The 22,677-nt window shown below is 58.6% G+C and overlaps 1 protein-coding gene across 2 annotated transcripts in view; it reads left to right on the top strand.

The window, feature by feature from the left end:
* Positions 1 to 22,677, top strand: part of SDK2 (sidekick cell adhesion molecule 2) — a 249,400-nt gene that overhangs the window by 155,592 nt on the left and 71,131 nt on the right. For both annotated transcript variants that reach the window (XM_082707630.1, XM_082707629.1), the window contains exons 4-12: positions 511 to 658; positions 6,045 to 6,178; positions 12,551 to 12,662; positions 14,409 to 14,599; positions 14,748 to 14,831; positions 16,561 to 16,755; positions 17,948 to 18,064; positions 19,798 to 19,965; positions 20,805 to 20,907. In XM_082707630.1, the coding sequence (XP_082563756.1) occupies positions 511 to 658; positions 6,045 to 6,178; positions 12,551 to 12,662; positions 14,409 to 14,599; positions 14,748 to 14,831; positions 16,561 to 16,755; positions 17,948 to 18,064; positions 19,798 to 19,965; positions 20,805 to 20,907 (1,252 nt within the window). The remainder of the gene's footprint in view (positions 1 to 510; positions 659 to 6,044; positions 6,179 to 12,550; positions 12,663 to 14,408; positions 14,600 to 14,747; positions 14,832 to 16,560; positions 16,756 to 17,947; positions 18,065 to 19,797; positions 19,966 to 20,804; positions 20,908 to 22,677) is intronic.

Below are 22,677 nucleotides of genomic sequence, written 5' to 3'. Positions count from 1 at the left end.
GGCAGAGGAGGAAAATCCCCTCCTGTCTCCATGAGCATCCAAGACCCCATCCTCTGCAGTGTACCCAGCCTTGCCTCCACCAAGAACCTAGCACACCAGCCCCATGAGCCCCGTGATACGCCCTTCACGTCACGCTGAAACCCCAACCGCCCTTCCAGATGCAGATCTGAGTTCAAATCCTGGCTCTGCCCCTTCCTAGCCCCGTGCCCTTGGACAAGTCGAGGAACCTCTCGGAGCCCGTCTGGGCAGTTTTTCCCTTTGTAAAATGTGTGAAATAATGACCAGCCTCTTCACGGTTGCGGGATGAATTGATCAGTTCACGGATATGGCTATAGACCCAAAAAGCTCAAAGAGGGACGATTCCTAATGACGGGCTTCTAGGGTGGGGTGATGGGGTCAGGTGGGTGGTCTGAGCCCAGCAGCTTCCTTCCCTACAGTCCTCCTGCCGCCGCCACGCCCAGCGCAGGAGCTGGGCAGTCTGACCCCCACATCCGCTCTTCCCTCCTGCAGACATGGGGAGCTTTGAGGAAGGCGAGAAGCACCAGAGTGTCTCCCACGGAGAAGCGGCTGTCATCCGCGCCCCACGCATCTCCAGCTTCCCACGGCCACAGGTGACCTGGTTCCGGGACGGCCGCAAGATCCCGCCCAGCAGTCGCATGTGAGGCCCTGCCCTGGAGGGGGGACCCAGGAGGCTCGCCCTGGTGGGGAGGGGATCTGGGACCTCCCCGATGGCAAGAGAAGGGCGGCTTACAAGGAGGGGCTTTCTGGGAACACCCGTGTGAAGACTTGGAGACACAACAGCTCGGTGGCTTTCCTGGGGAACCCCAGGGCGTTGGCCCCCCCTCAGCAGCTTCCCAAAGCACTTAAACCCCCAACAGTCAGCGACAGAAGCCATGCCCATGTGCAGGAGGGCGCTGGCGTGTCCCCGGCAGGGTGGCCGCCCAGCTGCTTCCTGTGTGGGGTGCGGGTGTGGCTGTGTGTGTTTTGGCTGCCGGGAGGAGGGGAGGCCAGGGGAGGCCCCGGCAGGGAGAGAAACACATGGCCCTTTCAGCAGTAACAAGGACCCCTCTGTGTGGCCCAGGGCGTGGGTTGTGGCAGCCAGGCAGGGGGTGCAGTTGCTGTGGAGCCAACACCTTCACAGGGCGCCGGGGGCAAAGCGTTTCCTCTGGGGACACTCCCGGCTCTCCTGATTCCGCCTCGGGGTCCGGAGCCAGCCTAGGCCCTTTTGGACTCCAGCTCTCCCCCGCTCCCAGAAAACAAGAAAGACCACCTTTGTCCTGGTCCCCCGCAGGCCACAGGTCAGCTGTGGGCGGAACCCATCCTCGGCTATGGGAAGTGGGAGCCAAGATGGACAGTGCTTGCCCTTGGGCTGAGAGAGGCCTTAGAAGGATAGCATGATAGCATCCCAGCACAGACAGTGGCTGTCGCTCATTAAGTGGCCGCTGTGTCCTCGAACCTGGGCTGAGCACACTACACACGCCATCCTCTCCTAGATGGGCGTGTACCTCCCTGCGCGAGACACTGTGTCTCCTTCCCCTTTCAGTCCCCAGAGCGCACGCCCAGCTCGCACCCGCAGGAGGAATGACCGGCGCCACAGTCCTGCGAGGGGGCTGGCTTTGGCTCCGCTTTCTGGACAGGAGAGTGCCCCGGAGCTGAGCTACGTTGCCGGGTCTCACACAGCTGGTTCCAGGCTTCCCGACTCCAGAGTCAGGGTCCTTGGTTCTGTCTTGCATGGAAATTATGTGACAACAGGGACCCAGACAAGAAGAGAAGAAGGATAAAGTGATTGTGCGTGCAGAGAATTGGTCCTGGTACAGTGATTCTCAACCTGGTTACCTGTTAAAATTGTTTTGGACGATTTAAAACGAGTTGATCTTTAGATCCTAGCCCTGCACATTCTGGTTTGTTGACATGGGGTGTACCCTGGCGCATAGCTCCCCAGAGATTCTGATGTGCAGCCACAATTGAGAACCACTGTCCTAGAATATGTCCGTTACCCACAGACACAGAAATGCTGCATAACAAAAGGTCCCAGGGGCTCAAGGCAGTGAACATTTCTGTGTCCTCTGAATGTGCAGACTGGGGGACCTTGGCTCGGTCTCCCTGGCTTGCCCGGGGTCGGATTGGCGGGTCACATTAACCAGAGGCTCTGCTCCACGTGCCCCGTCCTCCAGCCAGCTAGCGCCCGGCTTCTAGAAGTTGCAGAGGACTAGGGAGGGAGCAGAAACATGGATTTGCCAAGCTTCTGCTAACATCCCGGTGGTCGAAGTGAGTCACATGGTAGCACTCAGCCTCCAGAAGCAGAGGGATGCACTGTGCCTCTTGAGTGGGAAGACCTGCGAAGTCACATGGCAAAGGGTGTGGCTTCAGAGCTGGGGGAGCACCGGGGTCGTCTTTCCGCCGCCCAGGTTAACAGGCGGCTGGACAGACTCCTGCTGTAGGAGGCTCAGGCTTCCTCACACCTCCTTAAGGGTCAATAAAGCCAGCAGAACGTGATTTACCCTTCACACAGACAGTGAGGCTGAGCTGCACAAGGGGGGCGTGGTGCTCCCCCACACAGGTGCGGAGACACCTATGAACACGCGTGTCCCCAGCCCTCCCTGGCCCCCTTCTCTGAGGTTCTAGCTCAGCTCCAGGTGTGCCCGTGATGGCAGCCCGCAGGCCGGTCAGCGGACCGAGGCCGCCGGGAAGGCTGTGTGGAGAAGGATGCTGAGGCCGCATCCAGACTCGGGGGCCAGAGCAGTGCTGTGACAGGTCACAGCGGGCGCCGTGGCCGCCGGAGGGCTCGTGGGCGCGTCTCCCCAGCGTCCGCTGTGGCGGATGAGAGCCTCTCTCCGCCCTCGCTCCCATCGCCCCGCGCCTCACACCGTGCCACCCCCTCTTCTCCCTCCTACCCTCCGTCCTCACCCCCTCTCCGTTCCCAACAGCCTCTGGCGCCGGGACAGAGAGATCTTGGCGCGCAGACACATGCCGCCTTCGTGGTCACACCCGCCGCCTTCCCGCCCGCTGCGGCGCTCCAGCCAAGCACACGAAGGAGGGCTGTAGAGATAGTATCTCAGCAGTTACAGCAGATTAATATTCCTGGCGGAGAGGAGAGGTCCCTGGAAGCAAATTCCCCGACGTCTATTTGCCGGAGATTCGTATCTGCTGCGCGCCGTCGGCCAGAGGGGCGTGCGGGGCGCCCGCGGCGGCTGCTGTCTCCGCGGGGCCCCCTCGCTGCCGGGGCAGGGACGCCGATTAGCCACACTTCGCCGGCGCCCTGGTGCTCCCTGTTGGAAAGGAGACAGGACGCCCCGCAAAGACCCATGCTGGGGGCTTCGGGCAGGTTCTACAACGATTTCTTTTATTCTTAATTAAATTACCAACGGGCCCCCGAGGAGCCGAGGGGGAGGAAAGGTGTGGCTTAGTAGGAGGAGGGACGGAAGGCAGGGTGGGAGCTGGGCCAGTGATAGAAGTGGGAAAAATCGAGTCCGTTGGCGCCTGAAGAGTGTGGCTGGGGAACAGAAACCCGTCCCTGCCTGAGAGCCGAACCCTGACCTCCGTGCCTCGTGCAAATTCCAGCAGCTTCCTTCAGAGTTGAGTGAGTCTGGGGTGCAGGAGGCCAGAAGGCCCTCTGAGTGCCAGGAACAGCTCTGTGCCCTTGGCAAGTGAGGTACGGGGCCATTCCAGAACCATCTATCGAGGGGGTGGTCATGCTGCAGAAAGCGGGAAGTCCAGGGACCTTCCTCGGCCACCTGCTGAGGGCAGGGGGAGGGCGGGTCAAAGGCCGTGAGGGCTTCCAGTCCCTCTGCCACGTTCGGAGCTCCAGCCCTGGCCCTGAGGGCCTCGATCCAGAGTGTTCTCCTTGCCCATAGTGCGAGTCAAGGCAACGCCAGCTGCAGGGACAGACCCCCAAATCCCAGGGGCTTAGCTCGTTTGAAGTCCCAGCAGAGGCAAGGGAGGAGAGGGACACTCCTCCACAGTCATTCGAGGGCCCAGCTGATAGGGGCTCAGCTGTCCTCAGCCCTGTTCCGACTGAGGGGAGAACCTAGGAGTCCCACAGGAGCCCTTAGGGTCCGAGCCTGAAGATGGCACATACAGCTTCTGCTGTATCCCACCAGCCCAGCCCCACGCCCCCACCCAGCTTCCCGGCTGCTGCGTGTCTCCCTGGAAGGGGAGCCTGAAACAGGGATGAACTGCCCCCCGCTTTGCTCTCCCACCTGGAACCATCTCCACCACGGCCCAGTCCCCACTTGGGGCGTGAAGAACCGTTGTGTGGGTAGTACAGGGCGTTGTAGGACCCTTAGCAGCATCCCTGACCTCTACCCGCTAGTTCCTATCACAGCCCCACAGCTGTGATACCAGCACGTGTCTGGACATTGTCCAGTGGCCCCTGCAGGGTGAAGCCACCCCCGGTTGAGAACCACTGACCTAGAAGAATCCTTCGTAATGTAGACAACATAGAGCAAAAGCAGAGATGAGGGGGTGAGGTGGGTCTTCCTGGTCAAGGAGAGAAAGCCCTGGACTTGGGAGCCCTCCCTGGAAGCCAGAGGAGGCTCAGGATAGGCAGGTGCCCGGGGAGTGTGACCTGGCTGCGCCCAGCTTCCAGAAACTTCCTTCAGCCACTCCTCCAGTGCCACAGTGTCAGGAGAGGGAGGGAAGCTCCCTTCAAGTGGTCCAGGGGCACTGCCGCTCATCACGTTAGTCCCCTCCCCAACCCTGGCCTGGCCCACAGCTACACTAAAGGACCAGGACCTCGGCAGGAGACTTCCAGGGAGGGAATGGTCCCTGTTCCTGTCCCAGCTTGTCACTTTTAAAATATTTTAGCCTGGTTGTTATCTGAACTTCCTATCAGCTCATTAACTAGAGGGTGGTTTTCCTGGGGGGGGGGGGGAATGGGTACTGTTAGGGTCCCCAAGAATTGGGGCGGGAGGGCTTTCCCCTCCCTACTTCCCAGAGCTCTGCTGGCATTATGAGACTCAGCCCAGGAACCTTCCAGAACCAGGAGAGAGGGGACACCAGCATGGCCCAGCTAGAGAGGCATTAGTGGAGATGTTTATTTGAAAGCCTGTTTAAAACTCTGTAACATTCACCTAATGGGAAAATTTGCAAAGAATTCAACTGGGTCTGTCCTTGTTAAACTAACATTAAGGATGTTTAACAGCTGTCTCGGGTACATCACATTAAAATCCGAGCTAGACTTGACAAACTAATGGTTTTGTTTGTCATGGAGAGAACCGGGGGCAGCGGGGCTGGGGGGGCGCAGGCAGAGGGGACGTGGGCGGTGCTCCCTGGTGCTGTCTCCCCTATGTCAGATGGGGCTCCCAGCTTCCCGCCTGGACCGGCGCCTCTCCCTGCCTGCAGACCAGGTGCTGCGGGGCTGCATGGTGGGACCCCAGCAGAAGGAACCTGCACCCCACTGCTTAGCTGTCCTCTTTCCTCTTCAGCCTGCAACAGTTTCATTCTTGTTGACCGGCTTCGGGAAGAGAGCACCTGACGGCCCGAGAGGGGACGGGGGGGGGGGGGCAGAGGAACCCCCGTCATGGGTCTTACAGGCCACTTGTGGCTTTGGGATCAATCCCAACAAATGTAGGATTAGGTTAAGACATCGATTCTGGAATGATCCTGCTCATCTCTAAATTCATGATCATCCGTCCTCATTCCTCCTCATTCGTTCCTTGTTCCTGTCCACTGAATGGATTTCTTTGGTGCTGGACCCTCCTGGTGCAGAGAGGGTCACACTCAGCATCGAAGCTGTGATGAAGGAAAGAACAGAAGGCCATGGGGGCTCGGACGCCCGGGACCAGGCGTGGGGTGGGGGCCGGGAAGCCTCCCGGGAATGGTCTCGGACCTCTGTGCCCGTGCTGGGTTTGGGTCCGACCCCGGCACCCACGGCATGTTGGGATTCTCTGCAGAGAGTCATGCTAGAGTTGAGGCCACGAGTGGTCCCGGGAGTGGGGCTGGAGGAGGGGCTCCAGGGGCCTCCGGCTTCTTGTCCCCACGCCCATCCTCCAATGCTCAGAGCCCCCGGGCTCCCATGTGACAGATCCCTTTCCTCTGCACAGAGCCATCACCCTGGAGAACACCCTCGTCATCCTGTCGACGGTGGCTCCCGACGCAGGCCGCTACTACGTGCAGGCTGTTAATGACAAGAACGGAGATAACAAGACCAGCCAGCCCATCACTCTTGCCGTGGAGAGTAAGTAAGCGGCCAGGCCCGGGACGGATGGAGGAGCGCGTCATTAAATCTTGGGAACGGGGCTCCAGGGGGTCGTTGGAAAGATGGAATGGTGGCGGAGTGCGGAGGCTAGAGTAGGGCAGCGGAGGGGCCCCGAGGCGGAGCCCCAGCACTGGGAGCGCAGGGAGTGGAAGCAAGGAGGGAGCCTAGCGCCAGACCCCATCCCCGTGACAAAGCTGAGATCCTGCATCAGGGGAAGGGACTCCGAGCTGGCTGTTAGCAGGGCTGCTGGGGGCCCCGGGGAGGACATGAGATGCAGGGGAGAGTGTGCGTGTGTGGCTTACGGCTGCTTCCGGGGCTCAGGTGCTGATGGGGAGCCCGTGCAGGAGAGGGGGAGCTCGTTCGGAGAGAACCACTCTCACAGCTTCTGCTCCCCTGGTCCATACAAAGCACTCCCCCGAGCCAGGCCATCTCCACTCATGGGAACAGGCCCTCTGCCCAGACTCCTGCCTGAAAATGTCTCTCTGCCCATCTAGAAACCACCCAGCGCCCTGGAAGAGATTCAGCTCTCCCCAGTAGCAGAGGCAAAGGGGTGGTTCCTTGGGTCTCCTTTGGCAGACAGAGATTTGTCCAGCGGAGACTGAAGGCAGGGGTCTGGTCCCCAATGGAAATGCTGGGGCGCCCCCCCTGGCCTGATCCTCACCAACCAGCCTGGACCCCTCCTCCCTCTGCGCTCCGTCCTTGGGAGAGAGAAGGTGGGTGGCGTGGCGTGGCTCCGGCAGCCGGGCCAGGCCTGGAAGCTCCGAGTATGTAGGACCAGAGCTTGCCGCAGCAGCGGAACAACCCCACAAGCTGGGGGAGCCAGATGTTCACGTCCGTCCACATCTGTACCACTCCTGCTCCCAAAGCAAGTCTCATTTATCATCCATGGTCTCGTGGGGACAGAGCCACCGGCAGCAGGAGGCGGGTGTGGGTCTGCATGGGGCCTTCCTGTGTCCTGACCCTGATCCTGCCTCTGTCTGCCGGTGTCTGGAAGGCCCAGAACATTCCAGAGCCCTACCATGTCCATTCCTGGGTCTTCTGTGCACCAGCAGAACCCCTTCCCATATTCCTGGAATTCCTCTTTCTCCGGCCTCAGCTTCCAGTCGGCCTAAAAGGACACCTGAATGCACAGAGCGGGGTTCCTCCCCCCATCAGGGTCACATGTATACCTTCTGATATTGATCTGGGCTAGGGTCTTGGTCTGGTCCCCGTAGCCTGGGGCCCAGCCATCATGTGATCAGAATACCTAGAGTAATAGAATTCAGTCACTGGGGAAGAGGCAGTGTTCACAGTCTGAGTCAAGCCAGGTGTCTTCCTGGATGACTCAGTTTACTCTGGGACCAGAGGCTGGAGTCCCCCACTCTGTGCTTCTCCCCAACACCCAACCTCCTCCTCTCAGGCCTTAAGCCGGTGGCCCTGCGGGCGGACTCGGGATGTCCTTCACTCCTTGCTCCATCGCCGCTCCCACCCCAGCCCTGCATCTGGCCCGAGGGACCCTTCCGGACCCCCGTATCCGCCCAAGCCTCCCCCCGCTGTCTGTTTCCCCCACCGCATCACCCTCGCCTTCTGCTCTCACGTGGCGATTTGTACTGGATTAAGAGCAGCATCAGCTGATTTTCAGCTAATTTCTCCTCCCACGAGTGATTGCACTTCAAAACCCTGTTCATGTCACCGACACAAATCCCGCAGCCTGCCCGCCAGCCAATTTACCAGGAGCGACTGCCACTTCACCCACCACCAGCCGCCCTCGCTGATCTCGGGGAGCCCGGCCCCTCCCTCTGCTCCCCCTCCTCACCCCTTCAGCCCTCCTCTGCCCCGGGGACACTTTCTTAGAGGCCCTGGGGCGGGCAGGTGGAGGGATGCCCCTGCTCTTCAGAAATGGAGAAGTTAAGAACAAGGCCAGCGCCCCCCACCCCGGGAGCTGGGAGCAGATCCCTGCCCAGAGGTCACCCTGGTGACCTCGCACAGACTGTCAACCCTGGACCGTGGCCCCACACGCAGGAATCAGAGCTGCGCTGTCCGATGGAAACACAATGGGAGCCACAGGAGTAATTTACAATTTGCCAGTCGCCTCATTTTTAAAAAAGGAAAAAGCAACGGGAAATTAATTTTATTAATGTGTTTTATTTTGCCCCAACATATCCAAAACATTACCATTTTCACATACAATCGACAGAAAATATTAACGAGGTCCTTGACGCTGGGCTTCTCTTTCCTTACTGAGTCTCTGAAATCTCTGTGCGTTTCATGCTCTGAGCACATCTTTGGGCTGCTGAGTTCTCCTCTGAAATACGTGATCTGCATTGAAACGTCATCAGATTTACAGCTGGAAAGGTGGTGGTGGATACCCGAGTTGTTCTACACATACTTAAAAGTGTTCTAATAGCTGATTTGGGGATCTGTTTTTAATTAAATGTAAATTAGATCAAATTAAATCCCGTTCAATCAAAGGGGCGCCAGTCACATTTCAAGAGCTCCCAGCCACCTGTGGTTCGCGGCCCCCGTGTCGATGTCTGCCCAGGAGAGTAGCTTAGCTCCCTGCCCACACCCCCCGTGCGCACACACACACGCACTTGACCTGTGGCCCAGGTGAGTCGCGTGGTCCTTGAACTTCTGTTTCCTGGTATCTCTGGCAAAGTGTACTTGGGACGATTCGAGGAGGTGACCTGGGGAGAATGCAGCACAGTGGTGTCCCTCCTGGTGCCCATTATCAGAATTGTCCTGGGGCAACAGGATCCAACTTTGCCTGTGTGGAGAGCCCTGGTGCATCCGAAGAGCTAGCGGGCAAGGAGCTGCTAGCTGTGCGGGGTGGTGGGGGGCAGAGAGCACCTGTCAGCAAGGTGTGTTCTGCTTGAGGCCAAGTCCGTGCCGCCCAGGGTCGTCTTGACATCCCCCGTCCACCCCGAGCTGTCCATCTCTGCCTTCACACCACTCCAGATTGGGGAGCTGATGAGACCAGGGGGAGCCAGGGAACTGGGCGTAGGGGTGGGAGCGACAAGGGCCGTTGGCTTCTTTACTTCTGGGGACCAGAGAAAGGGAGCGCCGAGTGAAGCACAGTGCAGGTGGGGGGTCCTGGAGGCTCGGGGTCCACAGAGCTACATGTCCAGAGCGTTGGAAGAGAATCAGGGTGGAGAAAAGGGGACTTCAACTAGGAGGTGACGGGTGACAGGGGAAGGAGAATGCATGCGTGGAGCTGGGGGAGAGGGACCAGGGACGCCGGTGGCAGCCAAGAACTACGCCGGTGGCAGCCAGGAGCTGGGGGTAAAGGCCGAGTAGGTGCTCAGAGGTATGTTCAGACAACTTCCGGCAGAGCGGATGGAGGCCAAAAGGGAGATTTGTTTCCCTCTGCGCCCGAGCAAGGACTGAGCCAGAGAGATGATTTGGGGAGTGGTTCATGGTACGCATTTGCAGCCCCAGAGACCTGGTCGCATTCCTGATTTTGTCCCTCATTAGTGACTGTCACTGGGAAGTAAACTACTTAATGTCTCCGGCTTTCTCTGCTTTCTCGGCTGTAAATTCTGGATGATGATAATGACCAGTGGCCGGTGGCCGTCATGGGAGGGAGTAGGCGGGTTCAGCAGAGTGCGGGGAACGGGCCGGATGGATGGGACCTCTTACCCCCAGTCGGAAGGTCCTGGAGGGTCTGCATCTTTCGCCTGGTAGCCTCTGGGTCCATTACGTGGTTTGGGCAGGTGCGGGGAGGGAGACAAGGAAGCTGTCCCCCAGCATAGGCCGGTCCACCCCAGGAGGAGTACCGACTCCGCGCCCAGTACTGCGCATTCCCCCCGGGCAGCTTGGCCGCCCCCACCGGGGCCCTTCTTCCCAGAAGCCATCCTGCCAGCTCTGATCCGATAAATGTCTAAGCGCTGATCTGAGATCCAGACCATGCGTTCCATGAGGACAGACCCCTGCCCATCTCCCTTAGTGGGGGATCCCTGGTGCCCAGCACAGTGTGGCACGAACAGAGCCCTCCCCCAGCAAAGATCTGTTGAGCGAGGGGCTGAACTCACAGAACCCTGCGATACAGTCATTTTTATTCCCATATTGCCTTGGAGAAAAATCAAGACCCCTCTGAGGCTCCCCGCACCCCCCTCCCTGGCCCCCACCCCTGATGGCTGGGGTGGAACAAAGTTTTGAACCAGGTCCTCCTGACCCTCCCAGCTCTCCTCTGCTGGGTCCAGGGGTCTCCAGCTGTGGCTGGTCCCTCCCCTGCCAAGACTGAGGCATGACCCCCAGGGTCCCCGGTGGATGTCTGTCTCCCCTCCACCTGGCGAGCCACCCTGAGGCCCTGGGCTGCCCCTCTTACCTTTAAACTCCGAGGGCTCTGCTTACCTGGCTCCGCAGTGGGACGCGTCGCTTGGGCTCTAACTGTCTGTCTCCTCCTCCTGCCCCATTAATCTGGGCCGCGGTACCTGCGAGCCCCAGCATGTAATAAACAACTTAGAGCACACTTTTATGGATTTAGCTATATCAGCAGCTTTCAATCCGATCACTCTTTATGGCACCTACATGAGGCTTTTATATTGTTGCAATTATTTTGCTTTATATGCTTCCTTTCTTCCCTCTTCATTTTACCTTATTTTTTACATTTTATTCCCTTTTCTAGCAAAGTCTGGAGTCCAGGCAGGAAAACCTGCCCGAGGCAGACCGGGGTGGCCCAGGGTGGCAGTGGGGCCGTGATACACTCTCCCCATAAAGGACGTCCTGGCACTGTCCCCAATCCCCACCCACCTAGGGCTGTGAGGGTCATTACAGTCGGCTGCCTCTGGAACCTCCCGGGAAGGAGGCAACTGGGTAGGTTTTCGGGAGAGAAAAAGCCCTTTGTGGTGGTTCTTCCAGGAGCCCTGGAGCAGGTGCATGGAGGATGTCGGAGTTTCTGCCCATATTGGGCCTGTGCTGACCCACCAAGAGCCGGGCCACTTCTTAAAGAACTCAAGGCAAAAAGCAAAGCTATTCCCTCTGGTAGAAGAGTTCAGGGTACGGCCTTGTGGCGTGTTTAGAAAGCCCACTCGCGGTACATTCTCTTGCATTTCAATCACCGACCCTGAGGTGGCGCAGGGATAGCTCTGGGTCCATTCCCGTCTTCGCTGAACAAATATGCGTGCGCCCCTACTGTGTGCCGGGCATGTCTCTGCTGCTGGAGGAGGCCTGAACAAGGCTGTCTTCGCTCGTCACAGGTTACCCAGCCGGGGCTTCAGACCAGGAAGTGACCTCTCGCAGTTCGGGAAATCCAAGGTCAAGGGACCAGCATGGTTGGGTTGCGCTGAGGCTCCCCCTCCTGGCTTGCAGACAGCCGCCTTCTCGCTGTGTCCTCGGGTGGCAGAGACAGAGCTCTGGGGTCTCTTTCTCTTCTGGTCAGGGCAGCCCCCCTGTTGGATTAAGGCCCCACCCTTATGACCTCCTTCAAGCCAATGACTGATGAAAGACCCCATCTCCAAATACAGTCACATGGGGGGGGGGGCGTGGTTAGGGCTTCAACATACGAATTTGGAGGAGATCTAATTCTGCCCAAAAGCAAGGCTCTGTGAGGTTCCTGCCCCAGAGAACATATTAGCTTCCTTGGGCTGCTGTCACAAAGTCCTACACACTGCGGGGCTTATAACAACAGAAATGGTCTTTCGGACAGTTTTAGAGGCCGGACGTCTGACGTTGAGATATCGGCGGGCCTGCGCGCTCCCTGAAGGCTTTGGGGGAGAGTCTGTTTTCGCCTCCCAGCTTCTAGCGGTGGCTGCCAGTCCTTTCATTCCTTGCCTTGGGGATGCTTCACTCCAGGTCTCTGCCTCTGTGTGCACCGGCCTTCTCCCCTGGGTATCCATGTGTCTGGGTCTCCATTCCACTCCTCTCGTGAGGACACGTGCTATCGGCCTCAGGGCCCGCCCAGATCCAGAAGGACCTCCTCTTGGCTTGATCACACCTGCAAGACTCTGTTTCCCGAGGTCGCATCCACAGCTGCCGTGGGCGTGAATTTGGGGGGTTACTGTTCAACCCAGTATAGAGAGTGTGCATTCAGGTGGAAAAGGGGGCCGGAGAAGAAGTAATGCCACAAGAGAAATATGGATGGAGGGAAGGATTTTGAAGGCACAGACAGGAGAAGGGGCTCAGGGGGAGGGTATGCTGTGTGACAGGAAGGTGGGGAGGGCCCCGGAGGTCTCCAGTGGGCATTCACTGGATACCATGGGAGCCCATGACCAGAGGGAGGAGGAGAGGTGACAGGGACCCTGGGGTCCTGCTGCTTGGGTGGCTGCCCTGTGGTCTCGTGGTCACCTGCCCCACTCCACGAGGACCAAGGTCTCCCGAGCAGAGATGGGGTTTCCGCCCTCTGTCTCCAGCTAACTCCTGATCTCTCCCCAGATGTCGGGGGGCCTGCGGACCCCATTGCCCCAACCATCATCATTCCCCCCAAGAACACTAGCGTGGTGGCTGGGACCTCGGAGGTGACCCTGGAGTGTGTGGCCAACGCCAGGTGGGTAGTATGTCCCCCTCTCCCTGCTCCCCTGCACCCTGAACTCCAGCCAACGCTCCTGACCTGGGGGCTCCAGAGGGACCAGCCTGAGTTCAGGGAGGTCTGCACGTGTCACGCGGGGACCCAGGAAAGGAGACGGGGCATTGACCCTGGAGGATGGGGTGACGCGTAGACCGGCTGGCTCGTTCTCTGTGGCTCTCAAGGAGAGACTGGGCCCCGGTGGACATTACAGACCAGCAGACCTCAGTGCAGCCCCGAGGGCGAGCTGGGAGGTCAGGTGTAGTCCTGGCGCACAAGCAGCTAAGACAGGGACGCAGGGCTGGGCGATGACGTGTGTGGGGGCCTTGGCAGGAGGGCAGACCTGGGGGCGGCTGCAAATGGAGCTCCTTCCTGGCCACATATGACCCTCATGGCCCTCACGTGGGAAACTGAAGTGTCGTCACATGTGGGTGCCGCGCTGTGCTTCCCACACGACTTCTGTCCCTCCCACAGCTACCCTGAAGGCCAGAGAGGGCAAGCAACCTGCCCGAGGTCACCCAGCGGGCCAGCAGCAGCAATAGAAAAGCCAGGCGATAGAAAAGGCCACCGCCCAAGGCCCAGGCCCATTGTCGTGCTCTGGGCCTCAGTCTCCTCGGCTGTAAAGTGGGAATGATTTGAGCACCCACCTCCCCGGCAAGGCATGTAGGTGGAGTGCTGAGCCCGCCTCGTAAGCACTCAGGAGAGGTGGTCGGATCGGATGGGACAGGCGGGGAGTCAGACCAAGGCCCCCAGGGTCACCTCCTATTGAAGATTCGCAGACCGCGGTCCTGTAGCCGCATTCCCCGCGAGGGTGGGAGAGGCCTTTGCGTGGAGCTTGCTAAGGGTGCTGAGAAGACCCACAGCCCAGAACCTGCCTAACGCCCCCCCAAGCCAGGAAGGCCCACACTTACTCCACCTCAAGACCCTTTTCCATGGGACCCCTCTGCACCCCCTGTGGAGCTAGCACAGACCCCTTGAGGGTCCGCCAGGTGCCAAACAAGAGCAGGCCACAGGACGCCCAGGTGGCTCAGTCAGTTAAGCATCCCGTTAAACATCCAGCTCTTGGTTTCGGCTCAGGTCGTGATCTCAGGGTCGTGAGGTCAAGGCCGGCCTTGGGCTCCACACTCGCTGCAGAGTCCGCTGCAGAGTCTCTCTCTGCCCGGCCCCTCCCCACCCCCCCTCGAGCTCACACATGTGCTCTCACTCTTAATCCATCTTTTAAAAATATAAAAATAAAATAAATGGGAACAGGACAAACCCAATCTCGGGGGGTCTTGAGAGGTCGGGGTTGGGGGTGCCCGACTCGCCCTCTGTCTAGGCAGGGGCAGGTATGTCCTGCTGCCTGCCTTTCCCTCTTCAAACCTTGGGTGTTTCTCTCACGCCCCACCTCTAACGCTGTGCCGCCCACGGGCCTCTGCTCCGACAGGGCTCTGCGCCAGGGGGCAGAAGAGCGAGAGGCACAGCCCAGGCGGCTCCTGTCCTCTGGGGCCCCGTGCACCAAGTTAGTGCCGGGCTGGGCTCCAGCTGCCTCCCTGCGTTGGAACACCCGGCCTCGGCACAGGGGTGCAGCTGTCCCATTCTGTAGACAAGGAACCCGAGGTCCAGAGGGCTGCCCCTTGAAGAGGCGGGCTGGGGGCCTCGCCTGTCCTCCCACCCACCCCCGCCCTGGCCTTTCCAGCCTCTCCCAAGTCCCCATGGCTGGGAACCGGCTTTCCTCTCGCCCTCCAGGCCCCTGATCAAGCTGCACATCATCTGGAAGAAAGACGGGGTTCCGCTGTCGAGCGGCATCAGCGACTACAACCGCCGGCTGACCATCCCCAGCCCCACGGGCAGCGACGCCGGCTACTACGAGTGCGAGGTGGTCCTGCGCAGCAGCAGCGTGCCCGCCGTCGTCCGCGGGGCCTACTTGTCTGTGCTGGGTGAGATGGGGCGGGGCTGCTGGGGACCCCCCCCACCCAGGGGTAGGGGCCATAGGGCTGTGTGGGGCCTTCTTAGGGGTGACCCGAGCAGTGGCTGTATCAAAAGGAGCATGCCTCTGAGCCCCTCCCCTGGTCCTTCCTCTGGCAGAACCACCTCAGTTTGTCAAGGAGCCGGAGAGACACATCACGGCAGAGATGGAGAAGGTGGTGGACATTCCCTGCCGGGCCAAAGGTAACACAGTGGCGGGGTCCTAGGGAAACAAGGACCCCCAACCCCCAACCCCGGACCTCCAGCCCTTCCTGTTTCCGTCACAAACTTTTCTAAATTCCACTTCCTTCTCCGGGCAGCGTCACTGAGCAGGGAGTCAGTCTGGTCGTGAACAGACACCCCAGGAAACAAACAGGCTAAATTACCACACTCTCAGAACTGGAAATCAACCCACGTTACCATAACTTGAGGGCTACAAATGAATCCAAATTACCCTAATTTCAGGATAGGTGACAGACTGAAATTGCCCATAATTCGGGAGTTGTAGACAAAGCCAAATTACCGTAAGGTCAGAGCCGCTAGAACTTGGGGACATCTTGCCTGAGATGGGTCTCATGAGCTCCGCCTGGTTTCTGGGCCATTTTGCTCCATTTCCTCCCCTACTCTCTCCTACTTTCAACACCCTTCATCCGAGGTTTTGAAGAATTTCCCCTTTCCCCACCCCCCGCCCCCAGCCTCCGTCTTACTGGCCCAACTGAACTACAGGACAGCCTGAAACCGGGGTGAAGTCTGGGGTGGTCAGATGGGAGGTGGAGAGCATGCATCACGGCCCGTGGTCTGGTGGTGAGCACAGAGACAGGACGTGGCTTAGGCAGGATGAGAGTCTCCGTGGAAGGTGTGGGTGAGGACTCCCCGTCTGAGACCGCACCAGGGGAAGGCAAAGCTCCATTCATTCACCCGACACACAGTTTTTGGAGGCTTTACCCATGTGCCGGTACTGCTCTCGGGCTGAGGAGATGCAGACAGGACCAAATAGCCAAATCCTTGCTGTTATGAAACTTACACTCTTAAGAGGAAGGCAGACGAACTGACAAGTAAAGATAACTTACTTCATTTCACTGAAAATGCCATGGGTGGTGAGGTGCCCCATGATTTTATGTGCCACTAAGAAAGAAAAAAGACTGTCAATGAAATGATGACATGCTTTCGATAGTAAGACACATCCCGATCGCAGAAATGTTGCAACGTGGAAGAGTGTGCCCCCTGAAACAATGACATACAGCATCCTGAGATGTCAGCTTAGAGAGGGGCTGGGGAGGAGAAGGGAGAAGCAACCAGGCTTAGGGGGCTTGGAGCGCTGGGGTGCTCTTTTGAATGGAGTGCGGGAGCTGCTCTGGGGAAGTCGCCTTTGAGCAGAGACCTGGGGAGAGAGAGCGGGGAGGTTGGGGGTACCTGTGGGACAACCATGCCAGGCCAAGGGTGTGTGACTTGGGCAAAGCTGAGAGATGGGAGCCCCTGTTCACTCCTCTGCAGACCAGGTAGGAGCTCTGCGGGCCACGCGGGATCCCTAGCCCCCTCCACATGCTCCTTGACATGGGGGATTCTGCGGTCACTGGGTCTGGGAAACCAAGCCCTGGTTGGAGGTTTCTGGGACACACCACAAACTCTGCTAAATTAAATGGCAGTTAAAAAAAAATTAATTTGTCTAATCTAGCATTTCCAAGCTAAACTAATCCAGCTAAATGTTCTTGGAACCTCTGCCATTAAAAAGAACTTGAGAAATGCCATGCCAAGAGCATTTTCCACCTCTTCCAAGACCATGAAGTAGCACCTCTGAGAAGATTCTAGAAACCAAGACACCCAGGGATTTCCCGCCCCCTTCCCCTCACCCTGGCCACCAATTTCGAGGCTCAGAGGTGGGCGGGAGGGAGCCAGGAGGGGGGCTGACCGTGCGCCCACGTCTCTCCCCCAGGCACACCACCGCCCTCCATCACTTGGTACAAGGACGCGGCCGTGGTGGAGGCGGAGAGGCTGAGCCGCTTCCGGCAGCGCAGCGACGGGGGACTGCAGATCAGCGGGCTGGTGCCCGACGACACGGGCATGTTCCAGTGCTTTGCCCGCAACGCAGCCGGCGAGGTGCAGACCTCCACCTACCTTGCCGTCACCAGTAAGTTGGTCCTGCCCCTGCCCCTGCCCCTGTATCCCTCCCACCCAGGACCCCGCTTTCCTCCAAGCCAGCAGCCTCTTGAAAAGAGACGCTGCATCCAGCAGGGAGAGGGTGCCCCGAAGACCGTCCCCCAGCAGCCTTTGAGAGAAGCAGCTGTGAAACCACAGTCCCCACTCTGGCATCTGGGCTGCCCCTGGCTTCCCGGCTCTGGCATCTCAGTGGTTCGCTGGCTTCCCAGGCAGGGCTGAAGCCGCCCCGTCCCAATGGAGAAGACTTGCTTCCTTCTCCAGGGGGGGCCCAAGCTTGAATTCCAGCCCCCACTTCCGACCTTCTGCCCTCTCTGGCTCTCTCTGGGTGGTTACGAGAGCTCTCCTGCTCTCTTCGTGGGGTTTGGGTGAGTGTGATCTGCTCTGTGATCGGTCACACCGTAGACAGCCGAGCTCAGTGTGCGTGCAGAGTGGCGCTGGGCTCTTGGTCTCAGCAGCCAAAGGACATGTGATCGTGAGCCTCCTTGAGTCCGTCCTGGCTCATCACCCAGACCCACAGAGGTCCCCAAACAGGGCAGCCGCGGGGCAGAGAGCGAGAGGGCAGAAGGGCTGCCGTCTTGCTTCTTGCCTCTGATGGGAGCCAGTGAAGCTGGTGCTGGTCCCTCCCTGAGCTCTGCCCCATGCACATCTGACTGGACGGTTCCCTGAGGGCCAGGCTACGGAAGGCAGGCCCAATGCCAGAAGATTGCACTTAGCATTGAAGAACCATGGCTCAGCCAGGCCGCGGACTCTCCAGGGCCAAGCCTTGTGAAAAGTGGGTCATGTTCTTCTGTTGGCCATAACCACTTTTTCTTTTAAGAAACCGGAGCCTCCATGTCCTATTCGATGAAGGACGCATCCTGTTTTTCTTGGAATGGAGGGTGGGAGCTGCCCTTGGGGGTCCTCAGTTCCCCCAAATGGAGGCCTAAGAATCCGGGCTGGGGCAGTAGTGTAGCCTGGGGCCGTCCACAGGGCAGGTGCTACAGGGAGCCCTCACGGGCCTTCTGGGCTTTTTCCCAGTGCCAGGGCCCCATCAGGACATCCACATCCTTGTCTGTGGGGGGACCCACAGCAGCCAGAGTGACAGGGGCAGGACGAGGACCTGTGCCTCTGGCTGTGGGGCCTCCTCCAGGGTGTAGCTAAGAGGCTTCTGTCTCCTTCTGCAGGCATCGCCCCCAACATCACCAGGGGCCCCTTGGACAGCACAGTGATCGATGGCATGTCAGTGGTGCTGGCTTGTGAGACTTCGGGGGCACCCCGGCCAGCCATCACTTGGCAGAAAGGTAGATGGGACTGATTTCCTTTGGACATTGTGGCCCTGTGACCCTCTAGGGCAGTCTTCAGAGCTCCATTCTGGAGCCAGCCAGGTTGGGTTCCCTTTGTCCAGTTGTGAAGGTCGTGCACTGCACAACCAGGAGGGCATCCATCTCTCACACCACAGGATGCACCCCGTGCCACGCTGCTGGGCTCAAGGGTCAGCTCTGCATCTTCTGACACTGGTGACCTGGGGTGAATTATTGTCTCACTCCAAGGCTTAGGGCCCCCATCTGTAAACTGAGGACCATAGTAGACATACCCCGGGCTGGCATGAGGGTGGAGCAAGGACAGCGGTGAAGCCCAGTGAACTACAGTGGCTTGATGATCCTATTGTGATGGTGGCCGTGAGTGCCGGTGGGCGCTGTCCCTCCTGCAGGTGGCACAGAGGGCTCCGGACCCCTGCTCCAGCCCAGCTGAAATGGCCCTGCTCCATGTGCCTCCTCCACCCCTGTTTCAAAAACTCACCTTCCAGGCTCTCCCCGTGTACACACACGCATGCACACACGCAGTCACTCCCTCCCACCTCCAAGTCTGCTACAACGAAGCTTCTCCCCAGGACTCACCTGCCCCCAACCCCCGAGTCCCCCCCCATGACCCTCCCCCACCACCACTTTATTTTTGCACCTCCTGATATACAAGATAAACTGCCTATCCCAGCCACTTAGTGCCTGGCGCCCCGCAGAGTCAGGGCTTTCAGCTTTGTCTGCTGCCGTCTCCCCAGGGCCTGGGACAGGGTTGGGCACAGGGTCATTGCTTGGTAAGTGCTTGTGGAATGAGCGTGAGCACGGCCAGGCACTCGTATGGACACGAGCACCCTCTTCCCCCACACTTACTGGTTTGCAACTCTTGGCCGCGTGTGCAGATAGACAGACCCGTAGCCTTGCCTGTGGAGCTGTCCCTCTGCACAGACGGGGGGGCCTCAGTTGGTTAAGCATCTACTTTCAGCTCAGGTCATAATCTCAGGGTCCTGGGATCGAATCCCATGTCCGGCTCTCTGCTCGGGGGTGGGGTGGGGGGCCTGCTTCTCCCTCTGTGCTCTTTCCTCTGCCACCTTTCTCAACTAAATAAACAAAATATATTTTTTTTACAAAATAGAATACGATAGATACAGTCACCCAAACTTGTACTCCCGGGCTCCTGCCCGGGGCAGACCCCATCCCCCTGCCCCAGGCCCCAGGCCTCCCCAGGCCCCGCTGCGGAGGGAGGGCTGCCCCCGTCCCCGTCCCCGTCCACATCCACCTTGCCTCCGCTCCTGGCTGCTCCCACCCGTCACGTTCTTCCGCTCTCCTGAAGGTGACCCTCGAGAAGCATCCTGCGGCGGGATGCCCGTCACCACCTTGTCAGAGCTGTCTGCCCCCTCCCCCCAGCCCGATGCCAGCTGTCTCCGAGATCTGTGCCTGGCTGCATCAGGAGACAGTCCCTGGCCTTCTCTGGTGAAGGGCAGACAGCCTGGTGGGTGGAGAGACACCAGGAGACCCGGGCTCTGTGACCGCGTGCCCTTGGGCCCGTCACCGTTCAGAGACCCACCTGGACCTCAGCCCCCATCCCGGCCCGGCCCTCCCAGCATTTCTAAAGCCGGCGTCGGCCTGAGAGCACCTGCCCAGAGCCCCCAGGGTGCAGGAGCTGGGGGGTCTCGGAGAGCCAGGGGCTGCGTGTCACAGTCTGAGCGCGCTCTGAGCCCACCCCGTGTCGCCTTCAGGGGAGCGTATCCTGGCCAGCGGCTCGGTCCAGCTGCCACGCTTCACGCTGCTGGAGTCGGGCAGTCTGCTCGTCAGCCCCACGCACATCTCTGATGCTGGGACCTACACCTGCTTGGCCACCAACTCTCGCGGGGTCGACGAAGCCTCGGCTGACCTGGTTGTGTGGGGTGAGTGTGCAGACCGGGGATACCTGACACGTCCGCACGTGGGTGTGTGGGTGCCCAGCACGGGCTCTCGCCACCAGCGCCCCTCATCCCCACAGCTGCCTCCCCAGGCCCCTATCTGAGAAGGTCAGGGACAGATGAATCCAGAGGAGAGGGACCAGGAAGGCCAGGACTCTAGACGGTGCCACACCAAGGGCCAGAGAGTCCCTCTTTTTGACTTTGTGGGCTAGACAGCCTCGGTCCCAGCCCTTCAGCTGACTTGTCTCTTTCATCAAAAGCCTCCGCCGCCGGCCATGGCCGTGTTCCATTGCAAGAATATTTACCCAGACAGGCTACCAGCCAGACTTGACCGTGGACGCTCGGCTGCTGAGCCCAACTTTTGGGAAGCTTCTCACGCCCCTTGCACCGTTAGATTGTACTGCCTGGGATCCCCACCCAAGATCCACACCGTGGGCCCCCTAGGGAGGCCGAGCCCCGGTGGGCTGGCTCGTGAGGCCGAAGACCGGGAATCAGACGATCCTGTTGTTACCCAGGCCGGACCACTCATGTGCTGATTGTCTCCGATTTCCATTCCTTCATCCCTCCCAAGGGTTTCTGGGGGAAGATTCAGTGAGATCCCACTCGAAACGTGGCTTCCAAGAATGCCACAGAGCCATGGAGCCGCGTTGTCCTCATTAGCATTCTGGGTGACCCACCATGGTAGAGCCGTCCACATGCTGGGTCTGCCTTCACCTGCCCGTGGCCTTCAGCCACACGGGCCCGGGTCCCCTGAAGATGCCTTCCCCACACACCTGCCTCTCACCTGTTCCTCTGCGTCTGCTCCCCTTCTCACCACCCTGCAGCCCGGACCCGCATCAGCAAGCCTCCCCAGGACCAGAGTGTCATCAAGGGAACCCAGGCCTCCATGGTGTGCGGAGTGACCCACGACCCCCGAGTGACCATCAGGTACTCCCTCTGCTGTGGCCCAACAGAGGGGAGGGCGGCTTCAGGAATAGATGTCGACACCAAGGAGGTTAAGTGTGACTGTGGGGCCGTGCCGTGCCGTGGGGGGACCCCCTGCAGAGCTAGGGCAGGGCTGAGCTAGCTTGAACTGAACTGGGCCATGTTTGGGGGGGGCGGGGGTGGGGATACCGAAGAATGGAGGAGAGGGGGATGCAGGAGGGAGGGGCGCGAAGGAAGAGCCATTGTGGTTGGTGACACGTGGACACTCTTGAGTTGTTCTTGCCGTGGCACGGGACCTCACTCTACCCCAATCTTTGACCCAGATCTTAGATCCTCTGCCCCCCCGCCCCGAGTGGACACCGGCCGGGTCTGGGTAAACAGGCGTGGGAGCAGAGATAGGCCAGGGCAGGACACACATGTGAGAGGAAAGCGCCCCAAAATGCGGCCACCCTGGGAGCCGGGACCTTGGTGAGCTACTTGGCTTGAAGGGAACAGGTCCCCCCAGGGAAGCCACTGGAGATAGAACAGCAGCAGCCAAGACGGGTTTAAAAGCCAGAATCCCTCCTGAACTTGGGCTGCAGACACCTGGGCCAACCCCAGGAAGGTCTTCAGGAACTAAGACCGGGAGAAAGTGGTCCCTTCTGGGCTCTCCCTTGAACTCCGGGATGCTGAGTAAAAAAATTAACTGCTTTCTTAGGAACAAATATCCCCTCCATGTTGCTTCTGTGTCTTATGGTCTTATGGCCAATATCACTGCCAAAGCAACTGGCTGGAAGGGGCTGGTGGGTACCACCTGGGAGGGTTGGCCCCCACCGCCCTGGAGGCAGCTGCATCCTGGGGCGCCATCTGGTGGCCATTGGGCATATAACAGTCTATACGACCACACCGAATGGGCCCCCCTCCACCGGAAGCCAAGGTTGGCATAAAGAACACTAGACTTTTATGCTAAACGAAGTAAGTCAATCAGAGAAAGACAATTATCATATGATCGCTCTCATATGAGGAACTTGAGAGGCAGGGCAGGGTGTTGGGGGAACTAGGGAGGGAAAAATGAAACAAGATGGGATTGGGAGGGAGACAAACCAAAGGAGACTCTTAATCTCAGGAAAAAAACTGAGGGTTGCTGAAGGGGGGGGCGTGGGGAGGGTTGGGGTGTCTGGGTGATGGACACTGGGGAGAGTATGTGCTATGGCGAATGCTTTGAATTGTATAAGATTGTACCCCCACAGACTTGTACCCCTGAAGCAAATAAAACATTCTATGTTAATTTTAAGAAAAAGAATATTAGACTTAGACCCGCACCCATTCTTTGAGAATCCATTGTGGGCCCCCAGTTTGCAAGCTGGGGCCCTAACATAGATGTCATGAAAATACTGTCAATGCAAGAAACAAAATATGCTTGTAACTGGGATTAGTAAATTTTGAAAAAAAAAAAATATATATATACATATATGTATCTTAACTATAAAAATGTTCTCCAGGAGAACTCTGCACATCTCCCTACCACCAGAGAATATTGCTGTGTGTCTCGGGCCCACACCTAAGTGGTAGCTGTAATTTTAGCCCCTATTAATTGAAAACCTTATAATAATAAAGGTTTTATTAATTTTTTATATTTATTTATATAGTTTATAGTTATTTACATATTTTATATATAATTATATATAAATTCAACAACGCTTTAAATTGGTGTTTTATTTATTAAAATAGCATCCAGCTGGCATTTGGAAAATAGTTCATATTTTAGTCATTCTCTAGACAGTTCCTAATGAG

Source organism: Mustela nivalis, assembly GCF_964662115.1.
Source record: "Mustela nivalis genome assembly, chromosome: 17".
NCBI lineage: Eukaryota > Metazoa > Chordata > Mammalia > Carnivora > Mustelidae > Mustela > Mustela nivalis.
Note: the sequence above shows the minus strand (reverse complement) of the source record. Positions and strands in the feature narration are given on the sequence as shown.